Consider the following 15,278-nt stretch of genomic DNA (forward strand, 5'->3'; position numbering starts at 1 on the left):
AGGGAGGGAGGGAGGGAGGGAGGGAGGGTTGGTTTGTTTATTTTGGCTCGTGGTTCAAGGGCACACAGACTCCTGGCAGGGAGGGCATGGTAGCAATGTGCGGCAGCTGCTCACATGCACTCAGGACATAGAGATCAGTGCTGCTGCTTAGCTGGCCTCCATCTTTTTGTCAACTTCAGGACCCCAGCCTTGGGTGCTACCCCCAGTGAGAGTGTGTCTCCCATCTTAACTAGCCCACTCCAAAGCTCCCTCACAGACATTCCGAGAGGCTAGGTACTCAAGATCCTAAGGAGCTGACAGCGTTAACCACACACTTATCAATTCTTAGCAGCTAGAACTTGGGACGGTTGAAGGAAGAGCTCTGCCAATAGCACACAGGTGTCCTCATGGTTTGTGGTGGGACCCCAGTAGGTATGTACATGGCCAGTGCCAGGTGGAGGCCAGTGGTGACCGGATTGGAAAAGGACCAAAACTTCACAGGGAAGTCAAGGCTATCCTTCCAATGGGGCCTGAAGAATAGCAGCTGGCCCTGGATTTATACAGTGGTTGGAATCTCACCTGAGATACAAATATTCAGGACGAGTGGGACCCAATGGTCCAAATATCTTTCGTCCTTTCTCTGTCTCTGTCTCTCTCTGTGTCTCAGTCTCTCTACTTTATTTATTTTGTGGATATTAAAGTAGTAGTTTTACATGTGTGAGGGTCAGAGGACAACTTGCAAGAGTCAGTTTTCTTCCTCCACTGTGTGAGTCCTGAGGATCGCACTCAGGTCATCAGGCTTTCTGCAGCAAGCTCTTTTTTTTTTTTCCTTTCTTTTTTTTGCATGGCACCATCTTACCACCCCTGCTTTCTTAATTGTGTTTTGCTTTGTTTTCATTTTTTTAAGATAAAGCCTCACTATAATAGTTCAGGCTAACCTCTAATTGGTGATCCTCCTGCCTCAGCCTCCTGAGTCCTGGGATTAAAAGTGTGCAGTAACCTGCCTCATCCCACATGACTTTTCTCAAGTTAACAGCAAGATTTAGTCAAAGTGGTCCTGAACAAGCAGTTTCCAGATGCCTTCAGCGACCTTGGGTAACTAGCACTGGTGACAGAGCAACAACACACTGGCGAAGACCCTTAGTTTAGACTCCAGCTCTGCAGTCTTAAAGAGTCCTCTCTTCCTGGCTCTTGTTCTCTTTTTTTCTGTAAAAGGAGATTGTAGCTGGGCTCAGTGTCAAACACATGTAACCCCAGCAGAAACAGGAAGTCATTTAACTTCATTCAAAGTCATTTTCAGCTACACAGCAAGTTCAAGACCAGCCTGAGTTATGTGAAACTTAATCTTCAAGGAAGGAGGAAGAGGGAGGGAGGGAGGGAGGGAGGGAGGGAGGGAGGGAGGGAGGGAGGAAAGAAAGAAAGAAAGAAAGAAAGAAAGAAAGAAAGAAAGAAAGAAAGAAACAGAAAACAAACTCGGAGAGCTGAGGCATGAGGATTGGCAGGATTGGCCAGGTTAGGCTTTATAGCAACAAGACCCTGTCTCAAAAATGGTAATATAGAGGGCCCTGAGCGGTTCATGGTGTGGTAGAAGGGTCTCATGTAGGAGATTGTTAGTTCTTTCATACTTGAGGGACACAGTAACTTATTTTTCTCTGAAATGTGTCCTTTATTCTTCCTTACTCAAATATAGATGCCCTGGGGACAGTACCAGGGCAGAGGCAAGCCCTGGAGCCAGATTCCCAGCTTCTGTGGCTGCCCTTGGTCAGGAGGAAGCCATTCATCCTAACATGTCTAACAGGGCTTCTAAGCTAAATGTTTGGATTACAGAGAATCCTGGCACCTTACTGGGCCACAGCAAACCCAAACATTCCAAAAGGAAATGAATGTTTTTGCAGGTCCAGTCAGTTGTGGGGCCAGGAGTGGCTTCCACACTTCATCATGGGCTAAATGCAGCAAGTCCCTGGCTTCAGTCTCTCAGCCACAGCAAGCAGGGACTTCACTATCTGTGCCTTCCCATGGAAGCCACCACAGCCAACAGGAAACAATGGTCTGTTGGGCTTGCATGGCAGGACTCAGCTGGGAAACAGTAGAATCCATAGCTGTAGCAAAACCAGAGCCAACGCACTGAATGTCTCACAGAACCATGATTCTAGAAGACTGGAGGTGAGGGGCTTGTCACGTGAGCATGAGGCACCCACAGGAATGTCACGCACTCCACAGGCACCCTTCCCTCCATCCAGCAACCTGCCACTCTTTCATGGACACTGAGCAAGACAGGATGCGCCAAAGAGCCCCTGTGAAGTGTCTACAGACAAATACTAGTTCGAGGATCAGCTGCAACACACGTAGCCGCCCTTTAGCCAATGGGAACTGTAATATTGGGAGGCAAGGCCATCTATGAGGCCAACATCACTGATCAGAGAGGCAAAGCTGAAGCCCACACCTCTCCTGGTGCCAGAAAAAAAACTGAAGGGCTAGCCTGGACCTACCCTCTTATTCCCTCTGCTTGAGCATTTTCTTTCTCCATTGTACCTATCTCTCTCTCTCTCTCTCTCTCTCTCTCTCTCTCTCTCTCTCTCTCTCATTCTTAGCCTCTAAAATGACCATCTCCAGTATCCTTGCCCAGGCTTGACCCTTGCCATCCACCTCAACCCCTAGCCTTCTCCATTCTTTGATTTCATTGTATCCCACTAGAGGACCATGAGGAGTGTCCAGTATAGGAGACAGATGTGGGCCGAAGAACAGATTGTCTTAGGAATGTGTTCATATCTCATTTGACTTTTGTTGGACAACAATGTTTTCAGATCAGGAATTTGTGGCTCAAGTACCCAAGGGTTTGGTGATATACCCTAGATCCACCAAGAACTGCTCTGTGTAGACCGACTGTTTGATCACCATCCCCAATACCTTAACTTGGGCTTGATCCGGCCTATTTTTAGACCTAGGTCACCTTTTGGCTGATTTTATAGACTCTGCCAAAGAACCCTTGAAACAATGTTTACAGTTGGCTTCTTCCAGAATGGAATGATCAGATCCATTAGAATACATACATGCTTCATACTGCAGATGCTGCCAGGCTGACCTCTGACCTCCCTGAAGGCCACTTTGTTTGTTTGTTTGTTTGTTTGTTTGTTTGTTTTTGAGACATGGTCTCATAAGACAGCCTAGGCTTTTGCCTCCAACTCATTGTGTAGCTAAGGATCACTTTGAACTCCTAATCCTCCTGCCTCCACTTCCAGAATGCTAGGACTGTGGGTGTATACCACATACCTAATCCCATAGGTCATCTCTCTTACATGTCCCCCTTCCTGGATCCACAGCTAGGCTATGTAGGCCCTATTGTGAAACGTTTGTGTTTTAAAGTTTTCTTTCTGTTGTAAACTGATACTTTTTAAGACAGTAAGAAATCACCAGGATGCCATGTGGTTCTCTAGTTTCTTCCATCCACCTACCATTCTTGGGCTTGCCTCATAGGCACCAGCTCATTGGAGACAGGCTTCCCTTGGGTTTGTGCTGGGCAGGATAGTATAGCTGGACTATAACCGAGGACAAGCCAATAGAAAATACTTACGAGCTCAGCACCAGAGGGAGGAAATAGAACAACATACAAATTAAAGAACCAGAACAGGGTCTGCTTGGCACACAGACCTTCATGAACTTCCATAGAAAAGGCCTGAATTTCCCGGAACAGAGTTAGGAAAAGTCACTTCCCTCAGTGACTGGCTATCCCCACATGTGCCATGTGCCCTATGACAAGCACCTTGGGCACAGGCTAGACAAGACTAAGATGAAGGAACATGCTTTGTCCTCTATCTCTGTGTGTATGCCGTGGAAGTTATACTCCAGTCCCCATCCATACCAGTCATACCCAAATGTCTTCACTCGGCAGAAAAGCTTCCAGAATTATCCAGGAGTCATAACTACTTTTAAAAATATTTTTGTTTGGTGTTTGGGTACAGGGATCACTGTGTATCCCAAGCTGGTAAACTCACCATCCTCCTGCATCAGTCTTCCAAGAGTTAAATACCTATCTGGCTCATGTGTATTTCACATAGCATTTTAGTGGATGATGGGAGGCGTGTGTGTGTGTGTGTGTGTGTGTGTGTGTGTGTGTGTATTTGTTTGTTTTTTTTTTTTTATGTGTACGAATACTTTTTCTGCATGTACTCTTGTGCACTCTGTGTCTGGTACCATTGAAGGCTGGAAGAGGGTATGGGTTCCCCTAGAACTGTGAACCACCATGCTAGTCCTGGGAACCACGCCTGGATCCTCTGGAAAAGCAGCCAGTGCTCATAACCACTGAGTCACTTCTCCAGCCCCCTTTTAATGTTTTCTGAACATTTTATTGTTTTTATTTTTATGTGTATGGGTGTTTTGCCTACATATATGTCTATACACCATGTGCATGCAGTGCTCATGAAGGACAGAAGAATTTGCTGTGTGTCCTGGGGCTGGACTTAAATACAGTTGAGACCTTTCAAGTGGTTGCTGGGAAAAGAACCTGGGTCCTTTGGCAGAGCAGCCACGTGCCCTCAACCACTAAGTCATCTCTCTAGCCTCTGACAACATTTTTAACAAATACTCAGACTGAAGCAATGGCTCAACAGATAAAGGTTCTTACTCCCAAGTCTGACAATGTGAAAACTAAGTCCTCCAACTTGTGCTCTGACCTATATACACACACACATGCATGGGGGACAGGATATTAATGCATAAAAGAAACCATCCATTTATCATAAGCACTTCTAAGCAGAGGCTCCACCCATGTGAATATTCCTCATCCTTAAACTCTGTGCTAGTCTGGAATAGTGTTGAACACCCATAATCCCAGCACTTGGGAAGTAGATGCAGGATAATTAGGATTCAAAGCCAGCCTCCCTGTATGGCAAGTTCTGCCTGAGGTACATGAGAGCCAGCCTCATTAAAACATCATCTCCCACCCTTCAGGTCTCTGCTCACTTACATGTCCCTACTTCGGTGAGACTTTCTTGGACCAATCTTTAAAGAGACTTTCAATGCACATCCTTAATTCCAGCTCTTTCTTAATTTCAGCTGGCAGAGAGAGAGATAGCCTCCTATGAGTTCCAGGCTAACCTAGGCTTACATGCTAAGATCCTGGCACTGAGTAAATAGTCTTTCTGACTTTAACTCTCATACCCTTCCTGTTCCAGTGTTCTGTAGTCCTTGGCACCACGTCACATGTCACAAGTCAGTATATTTCAAAGGTGTGTCTTAACTCACCCAGCCCCACTAGACTGAGCTTGCAAAAGACAGGCTTTTTTTTTTTTTTTTTCAATTGCCACATACCTAGTACAAGGTAGATTCTGAGAAAATATTTGCCCAAGTAACAGATCCAGGTCACAGCCATGGAAAGGCAGGAAGTCATGCCCACCTCTGACTCCTGCTGGATGCACCCTCCTATCTAATGTGGCTTGTGCTTCAGTTGCAGATGGACAAGTCCCCAAGCTCTTCCCCTCTCTACCCCACCTCCACCACTCAGAGCCAGTGCTGCCTCGTCATTGCTTTGTCCTTCCTAGGAGCAGGCCATAGAGGTGCTGACCCGATCCAGCCTGGAAGTAGAGTTGGCTGCCAAAGAGCGGGAGATCGCCCAGCTGGTGGAAGATGTGCAGCGACTCCAGGCCAGCCTCACCAAGCTGCGTGAGAATTCCGCCAGCCAGATCTCACAGCTGGAACAGCAGCTGAACGCCAAGAATAGCACACTCAAAGTAAGGGCGTGGAGGGGACGAGAGCATGCGTCAGGTGGGGTTAGCAAGTGTGAATGAGCTTTCAGGAACATACTGGCCCGCAACAGTAAGTTTGGCGAGCTCAAGCTCATGTCAATTCTGGAACAGAGAAACTGAGTTGGACACCCACTACCACTCCCCTACGGCAGAGAAGTCCCTGGTACTTGACAGATGCCACTGCACTGCTCCACCACCGGAGACCTCCCAAAGCTGCACAGCACCCAGCATTGCTGGGCACTCCTTATGGAGGACTCAGCAGTCAGTCTAACAGTTAGGCCATCTCTGTAGGTTTATGTGCCTTAACAGAGCCCTACTGGGCATCTCAACTTTCTCCTGGGCAAGGACCCAGTTCACAAAACTCTGGCCTCTCTCAAACTACATGGTATCCTTGAGATCTGTGGGAAACCTATTTAAGCCCCCAAAGTTGACAGTCACTTCTTTGTCTCTCCAGTATATCCTGAAGCCCAGTGGCTTGGAACTTGATGTTGCCTCAACCCGTAGAGCCATATGCTGTCCCTCCTGTCCCAAATGGGATTCTAGGCAATTGAGCAGACACTGGTTTCTAAGTCTTTTTTATAAGACCATGTCCCTAATGCAAAGCCCAGAACCTTTTACATATACTAAATGATAGTAATTACACTTCAAAGAACCAGTTGAATCAAGTACAATTTAAAGACAGTTCTGGAATCCTAGATTGCTAGGTGTCAGGGCCAGGAGGGACTCCTGGGAGGTATGTTTGGCAGACAAGAAGGCGAGACCAGCACCATCCAGGGGCTCTGACCAGGCTGGAGGGCCTCCTGCTCTCCACCCGGGATTGTCACCCAAGGCTGGCCTGCCCCTCCAGGTGTTTCCTTGTTCATGCATGAGTGAGTGAGTTCAGTAAATGAAGCAAATCAAGCTCACTGAAAAATGGAAGAGGCAAGGTTGAGATGGCTCAGGGGTAAAAAGCACTTGTTATGTAAGCATGAGGACCTGAGTTCAAATCCCCAGCACCCATGTAAAAGCCATGGTTAGGCACATGTCTGTCTATAACCCCAGTGCTGTGGGGAGAAGAGCCAGGAGGATTGCTAAAGCTTTCCGGCTTTGGCTTCAGTTAAAGACTGTCTCAGGGGGATATAGCAGAGAATGAAGAGCAGGATAACCAATGTCCTCTCTCTCCATCTGTACACACATGAGCACACACACAAACACACTCACACACACATACAAACACATACACACGCTCACATGGACTAAAGCATGGACCTGTACTCACTCCTAGCTATTGGGGAAGCTGAGGGCAGGAGGGTCACTAAGCCTAGAAGTTCCAAGCCACCCTTGACTGTCACCGTGAGTGGGATTTTTTTCTTACATGAGGTGATCAAGTATAGCATGATGCTGCATGCCTACAGTCCCAGCTCTTGGAAGACAAGAGTAAGAGAGAACGGCCTGTGAGTTCTATGCCAACCTGGGCTACACTGCAAATGTCATCTTGTATTTTGAGACAAAAGCTTAACTGGGACGTGGAGCACAAAGAGAAGGCATAGCTGGCTGGCCAGCAAGTCCCGGGTATATGCCTGTTTCTACCTCCCGCACTAGGATTAAAAAGTCTGCCACATGCCCAGCTTTTCTGTGTGGTTTCTGAGGTAGGAGTCGGGTTCTCATGCTTACCCTGCAAGCACTTCACTGACAGAGCCATTTCCCAGCCCTCTCTTTTTTTTAGTGTTTTTTTTTTTTTACATGACCAAGTTTAACCCAGAACCCAGTTTTGCTGTAAGTTTATAGCTGATGCCAGCAGCACCACAGCTCTGCCAGGCTAGTTTCTCCTTTGGCGGGGATATCTTCCACTTGCTCAGAAAGCGCTTGTGCTCGGGTGTCCCTGAGGAGGAGGGCCTGGGCTTGGGTAGATGGCTCATAGCCCAACATTTCCTCCTCTCAACTTGCCTGGCTGGCATGAGAACTCAGGTTTGACGTCTGTGCCCTGGATGACATCATCATTCAATTGTTTTTCTGAGTCTCCTCTGTCCCACTAAGGGCTTGACTCAAACGCATCCTACCCATGGCTCCCTGGCAGAGCTGCAGGCTGTCAGCACTCCAGTTCTCATCCAGAGCAATTCCTTCTAAATCAGTTAAGGCTCTAATGTTTGCCTTTACACACACACACAAAATGAAACAGAGTTGCACAAATTAATGTTCTTATCATGTCTTGGGGGAATTCTTTAATACTGCACAGTTAATGAAACAATCCGGCGATGCTTCTTTCCAAAATCATCCTTCCCTTCCCCTCGTCTGATCTAATAATCAAAACATATCCTCTAGTAACGAGACTTCTGATTTTAATTATCTTAACTCTTTGTTGCCAAGAGTAAAGATGGCTCCTGTACATATCAGAGCCATACACAGAAGGCCTCAGAGGCCACCAGATAGGCAGATCTCCCTGCTGTGCCTCCCTATACCTCCCCACAGGGGTAAGGTTGGTTGAATGAGGGATATTCTCAGGATTTGTTGTTTGATTTTTGAGCAATGTGAGTATGTATTTAAGACGCTATATAACCTTGGCTGGCCTAGAGTGCTCAGTATACTAGGCTGCCTTGAACTCACAGATAGGTACCTACTTCTGCCTCCGAGTGCTGGGATTAGGTCTGTGCCTCCCTTTTCAGCCATGGCTGCTGCTTCTTTCCTTTTTTTTTTTTCTTTTTTTTTTTTAATGTGCATAATTTATAGTCTCTGATTTGATTTAAACTAAATGTAGGCACAATCATTAGGGAGATGTTTTATGAATAAGATGAGTAAGGCTTGTCACCTTCTCAACCTGTCACCTGATGCTTCAATACTGAGGAATTCTGACCTTGCAGTCACAGCTCCTATAACACGCAATGACATCTTGATTTATACTACTGCCTTTCTTCTTCTCCTCTTCCTCCTCCTCCTTTTTTAGACAGGATCTCATGTACCACCTTGGCCTGGAATTCACTGTGTAGCCAAGGCTGACCTTGAATTCCTGCCCTGATCTCCCAAGTGCTAGGACTATAGGCGTGCATCACCACACCCATTTAATGGTTTCATGCTCAAAACAGGGTCCATGTATTCAAGACTGCTCTCAAACTCATTCTGTGCCCAATTATGACCTTGAACATCTGCTCCTACCTTTAGAATGCTAAAATTCTAGGTGTACTGCACTGTGCCCTGCTTACATGATGCTGAGGTGCTGGGGATGGAACCCAGAGCTTCATGCATGCTATGCAAGCACTCTGCCCACTAAGCTACATCCCAGCCCATAGGCAGAATCTTGAATCCTAACATGATTGCTGGGTTTTTTTGGTTTTTTGTTTTTAAGCTAACACATTTTATGGGTGCTGTCTGTAATTGGACATCCCAAGCAACTCATTAATTGCTTCTCGTGCCTCAGAGTGTTGAAACTGCCCCATCCTTCCCCACCATGAGGTCTCATATTTACTCGTTTCTCTTGGCCAAGGTTCTGCTCTTTCATACAGCCATCACAGTTAGCTTATCACCATCCATGTCTTCTCACCTTTAAGCAGGTGTGGAAACCAGCTTGTGAGTGAGAGCTGTTTCTTCCTGCCCAGTCTGACAAGTGTTCAGCAGCACTGGGCCATTTGTGGCGGGTGATTCTGAGTTCATAATTAATGAACTGCCATGACAGGCAGCTATTTTTGATAACTGTTCCATGGCTTTGTCAGAGCACTCTTCATGGAGAAGCAATGTAATTAGCCAGTCACCTGCACTGTCCTTACTGTGGCATGGAAAATGTCACTAGTGCCTACAATTAAAAATGAGTGTTTATGGGAAAGGCTAGCAAGTCTCAGCCTAGGATGTGGTCCAGTTGATTGAGTGCTTGCATAACATGCACAGACCCCTGGGTTCCGTCCCCAGCACTGCATAAACTGGTGTGCTAGTGCATACCTACAATCTCAGCACTCTGGAAGTAGAGACAGGAGGATCAGAAATTCAAGGCCAGCCTGGGCTACAAGAAACCCTGATACAAAACAAATAAAGAGATCTGAGCTAAGATTAATTAGGCACTCAATTTATAACGATACTATACCAGCAAGGTGGCTCAGCAGATAGAGGACCTGCCAGACAGCATGTGTTTGATCCACTTTTGTGGAGCAACCAGAGCCATTCCTATCTAAGGAGACCGTATTGAACTCTGGGATTAGGACCAGGCCTGCCTGGTGGCCTGGTAGGTAAAGGCATTTGCATGCAAACCTGGCAATGCAAGTTTAATCACCAGAATCCACACAAGGTCAAAGAACCAATTCTACAAACATCATACTCTGACCACACAATGGTGTGCGCGCCTACATCCACACATAATAATAGTAATAGTAAATATTTTCAGTGATGAATAAATAAAATATAAATGTTCCAGGCTGCTGAGGTGGCTCAGCAGATGAAGGTACTTGCCACCCAAACCTGGCAACTTAAGTTCTATTCCCAAGACCATGTAAAGGTGGAAGAAAAGAATAGACTCCACAAACATTGTCCTTTGATTTCCACATAGGCAACATCGCATATGGGCCCACACACATACACCATGTACACAAATACACAAATCCAATAATAGTAAAAATAATAAAACAGACTCTAATCATGACAACCTTTTTTTCTTTGAAACAACATCTCATATAGCCCACACTAGCCTCAAACTAGTCATGTGACTTGAGAAGGCAGTGGAACTTGTGTCTCCCTGTCTCCGCATCCTGGGATTACAGCCATGACTGGTTTGTGTGCTGCAGGATTTGGAGCCTAGGGCTTCCTGAATGCTAAGCAAGCACTCTGCCAACTGAGCTATTTTTCCAGCCCTCTTTTTTTTATCAGCCCCATTACAGGGTAAAATTAAGTGTATACACTTGGCAGTAACAAGAATCTCAGACTCGGGAGGCCTAGTGGTGTCTCCTACTGGTTCTTCCCTCCTGTGACTGCTTTAACCCCCTGTTGCTGCTCTCATTTGGCAGAGCAGAAACATCCTAACTGCCCCAAAGATGTCTGGCTTGTAAGAAACAGGCTGGAGCTCGTGCTAGTTGGCCTTCTCAGGCTGGCACACTCCATCTCAGCCCCTCCCTCTGCCTTCCTCCCTGCTTTCTGCCATTCTCTGGAGGTCACCTGACATGTGTTCACATCTGGCCTCCTCAAAACACTGTAGATAATACTTTTCAAGGGTGGGCGTTATGTCGTAGGGAAAGGAATGAAATAATCACTTCTTTCTGAACACCTTCTGAGAGTCTTTTATAGAAAAATGAGTGCCTACCATTCTCCATTTGATTATCCCTGAGAAAACCATTATAATTTATAAAGTTAGCAAGAGATATTTAAAAGGGAACAAGGTGGAGCAATTTTATGCAATGGAAAAACACAAGAAATTTGTCAGCAGAGGCAATGGAAGAAAATAAGCTGAGTGGATGAGAGAAAGCAATGGTCTGCTTGGAACTCTGGGTAGGTTCTGATACAGAGGAGTTCTGAGGCTGAGGGACCAAGCAATTAGGCCTTTTCTCCTCAGGTTCCATAATGTTCTCTACTGGTCTCAACAAGAACCTAAAAAGACACCTAGAGGCTTTATAGATAATAAGGTACCAGCGGCTAAAATCCTGAAAGTTGTTCAGCTCAACCTTGGAAACATGTTGACTCACCAGGCTCCTGCCCTGCAGACTTGTGGTTTACCTGGAGCAGCCCCTTCTCCCCATGGCCTCAAAGACAAAAACAGGTCTTGCATGGAAGCACCTGAGACTTACCACCCAATCCCAGGAAAACTGTCAGTGTAAAGATAGCATAGAGTCTTGGATGTATCCTGCAAGCTTACAGAATATTCTGGAACACTAAAAACACTAGAAATATACTGCAGTGCCACAGAAGGCAGTGGGACCAGTAACGGTCAGCCAGAGTCATTCCCACAAGAATGAAGCAGCTTTCAGTGAGTCACACAATGGAACTGGCCCTACCCCCTAGGCCCTAATGTCTAAGTCTTCCAGTGACCATGCTTACTTCCTTCTTGGTACTTGCTTACCCTCCTCTGCATAGCTTTGAGCTGCTTCCACCAAAATTGCAGTTTTACCTATACTCTCCAGGCAGTCAAACACATTTGTTCAAAACCAACATGACGCCTTTGAAATGTTAGGACCCAGGCTGTGTTTCCATTTACTGGCATTTTATACACAGTGGGATTTTTCTACCTTTGTGAAGCTTGTCCCTTCTACTCTCACTGAGTTTTACACTAAAACCTCTGGTTGTGTTTCAATGCACGCACGCACGCGTGCGCGCACACACACACACACACAGTATACTCACACCACACACAGTACACTCACACCACACACACACACACACACACACACACACGTACACACACGTACACTCACACCAGGTCATAGAAACAGAAAGGAAAAGTTGGCTCCCACATTCCTTGTTGGCTCCCTGAATGCAGAGCTGCTTATAGGGACTGTCACTGGTAAAATCTGACCACCCCCTTCAAGATGTGGCTACTAATAAAAACCCTCTGTTTTCAGCAACTGGAAGAAAAACTCAAAGGCCAGGCTGACTATGAAGAAGTAAAGAAAGAGCTGAAGTGAGTATGGAGAAGCATGGGACCTTCTAAGACTGTCCACTGATGGGTGCAAAGTGGTACCCAAAACAGAGCACTAGCACTTTGACTGTTCTCATTCAAGTCTCTTACAGTCTCTTCTTTTTTGCTTGGTTAGCTGATTGGCTTTGTGACTGGGTCTCACGTAGCCTAGACTGGCCTGAAACTCCATATAGAGCCAAAGATGATCTTGAATTTCCGATCTTCTTGCCTCCACCTCCCAAGTGCTAGGGTTTCAGATGTGGTGCTGTACTAGCACATCTGGTTTATGCTGTGCTAGGGCTGCCTAGCCATCCACCCAAAGCCTTATGAGTGCCTAGCAGTCTCCCCACCGAGTCTCATCCCAGCCTTCTCTGGACTTTCTGAGACTGTGTGTTTAAAGTATTCCAGTATGCATGGAATCAGAACAAACACTGCTCTTATAGCAATTGTATAGTCTGAGCTTGTTTCTCAAGTGTAAATTCTCCAAGCAGAAAGAGAGGGAAAAAAACCTTTCCCATTGAAAGCTCAGGGCTTCACAGCACAGGACCCTGTACTCATGACCAAAGGCCTTCTTCCAGATGCCATTCCATGCCAGAAGCCAGCGTTCCTTAGCGTGAAAGCCTACATTTGAAAGCCTTTCTACCTCTGACCCCTCCTTCTGGGACTAAGCTCTTAAATGGTGTCCTGTCCCTCTATCCCTTAGTTCATGGAAGTCCCAGCTCACTGACCCTATTGTGTACCCCCATGCACAGTGCACAGGGCTCCCCCTTTACCCCTACTCAGCTATCTCCAGCTACCCCTTGGCTTTACCCTCTAGTCTTGCAAGATAAGTCAATTTTGTGAGTGACCCCTGTAGTTGCCTATCATTACACCATGATTTGTAGTCAACAGGGCCCTTCTTGGCCTCTCCCATCCCCACTGCAGTTGTGCCATGTAGATGCTTTGTTCCTTTCATTTTGCCTGGAAGCCCTTGGTATTCATTCCTTTTATTGGTGCTATGAGAAAATCCCTAACTAAAGCAGCTTTAGGAAGGAGGAGAGGGAGCTTCATCTTGACTCGTTGCTCATGTTATGGAAAGACAGTGGCAAACACATGAAGTACAGAACACACAGCACCCACAGCTCGGAAGCACAGAGCAATAGATGCTGGTGTTCAGCTCACTTCCTCCTCCGTATTTAGTTCAGGTCCCCAGCCACCCATATTAATGATGGGTCTTCACACCTCAGTTAATCCAGTCTAGAAACTTCCTCATAGACATGGACAGATAGATGTATGCCTCCTAGGTGACTCTTAATCAGGTCTTGAGCCCCCTCTTGTGTATCCATAGGAATCCCAAAGCCTGTCCTGCATCCCTTCCTTCCTCCCTTCCTCCCTTCCTTCCTTCCTCCCTTCCTTCCTTCCTCCCTTCCTTCCTTCCTTCCTTCCTTCCTTCCTTCCTTCCTTCCTTCCTAATGCACTTTCACTTTTACAGATACCCTCACTTTCTCCTGAATCAAGCCAGCCCCCCACACTGGTATCTTCTATAAATCCCATCTGCCTTTTGCCTGCTTGTGACCTCCTTCAGACTTCTGCTGAGGCTCCTACACTGCTCTGCTCCTCCCCTCCCCTCCCCTCCCTTCTCCTCCCCTCCCCGCTCCTCTTCTGTCTTCTCTCCCTTCTCCTCCCCTCCCTTACCCTTTAACCTCTTCTCCATCAGCAGCTCCTTGAAAAAAACCCCTAAGTGCCCCCCCGCACTGCCATTCCTGTCCTCATAATAAGCTCTGCACTCCTGACCCCAATTTCTTAGCTTAGTGACATACATTTTTACCTGGCTTATCTGTCCATAGCTTCCTCATTTACCCTTCTTTTCCCTCAAAAAACCAAAGAAGGGCCAGTGAGATAACTCAGCCTGACAACCTGAGTTCCATCACCAGGACTCACTAAAGCTCAGACATTGTCCTCTGACTGCTGTACATGTCACGTGGCACATATGTGCACACACTCCACATGTACATAAGTAAATAAATAAGTGAGAGAATGAATGAATGAGTAATTTAGAGATAAGCTAGGTACATGGTATGGTGGTGCTAACCTATAATACCAGCTCTAAGAAACCAGAGGCAAAGGATTTTGAGTGTGAGGCCAGCTTGGGCTACATAAGCAAGATGCTATTTCAATAGAAAAGGACGGAAGAAACTGAACCTTCTAGTTTTGAGCCAGTGTGCAGCAAGTGCATGTTGGCCCATATCTATAAATACCAGAACTCAGAAGGTGGAGACAGGAGGTCTTGTCCCAAAAAGCAAAACTAAACAAACCACTGTTGTGCATTCCTTGGCTCTGCCCCATGCCTCCCACCCACCTAGTCCGTGGCCAGACCCCGTCTTTGAGACTCTGTGCTCAGCTGTGTGCCTTCAGTTGAGTACATTACAGCTGCGTGCTGACCCTCACCTCTTTCCCATTGTCTATCTGGCCCCACTCCTAAGTCATCATATTCTGCATCGACAGGCTCCAAATGCCCATATTTCCACTGCCACTCCCCCTTGGGTGACGTGGAATTCAACTGGCTCTGTAGACCAAACTGGCCTGCAACTCACAGAGATCCACTTGTCTCTGCCTCCCAAGTTCTGGGATTAAAGGAATGCATTACACGCCCAACTGGGATTTTTTTTAATACTTTTTATTATTTACTTCATACATTTGTACATGTATCTTGATGGCACACTCCCATGGTCCTTGAAGGGAAAAAGTCCAGTTGTGCAGACTGTATAACCGGCCCACCCTGAGCCTTGTTGATCCTACATAGGCTTTAATTTTTTAATTATTTATTATGAGCATAGCTGCACATATGGAAGTCTGGACAGCTTTTAGTTTCCTTCTACTATGTGTGTCCTGGGGGTTGAACTATGTTACAAGGCTTGGCAGCAGGCGCCTTTACCCACTGAGCCATCTTACCATCCTGTCTTCATCTGCATGGCACCTGCTCAGAGCCCCACAGATTGATTTCCCCTTTCCATAAG

The 15,278-nt window shown here is 46.5% G+C and overlaps 1 protein-coding gene across 4 annotated transcripts in view; it reads left to right on the top strand.

Moving 5' to 3' along the window:
- Window positions 1-15,278, top strand: part of Cux1 (cut like homeobox 1) — a 289,376-nt gene that overhangs the window by 203,589 nt on the left and 70,509 nt on the right. For 2 of the 4 annotated variants that reach the window (XM_028766044.1, XM_028766042.1), the window contains exons 11-12: window positions 5,517-5,705; window positions 12,227-12,285. In XM_028766044.1, coding sequence (XP_028621877.1) covers window positions 5,517-5,705; window positions 12,227-12,285 — 248 coding nt within the window. The remainder of the gene's footprint in view (window positions 1-5,516; window positions 5,706-12,226; window positions 12,286-15,278) is intronic. The other 2 variants (XM_028766045.1, XM_028766043.1) reach the window with 1 other exon arrangement.

The sequence above is a fragment of the Grammomys surdaster genome, unplaced genomic scaffold (genome assembly GCF_004785775.1).
Source record: "Grammomys surdaster isolate TR1022 unplaced genomic scaffold, NIH_TR_1.0 166, whole genome shotgun sequence".
Lineage (NCBI taxonomy): Eukaryota > Metazoa > Chordata > Mammalia > Rodentia > Muridae > Grammomys > Grammomys surdaster.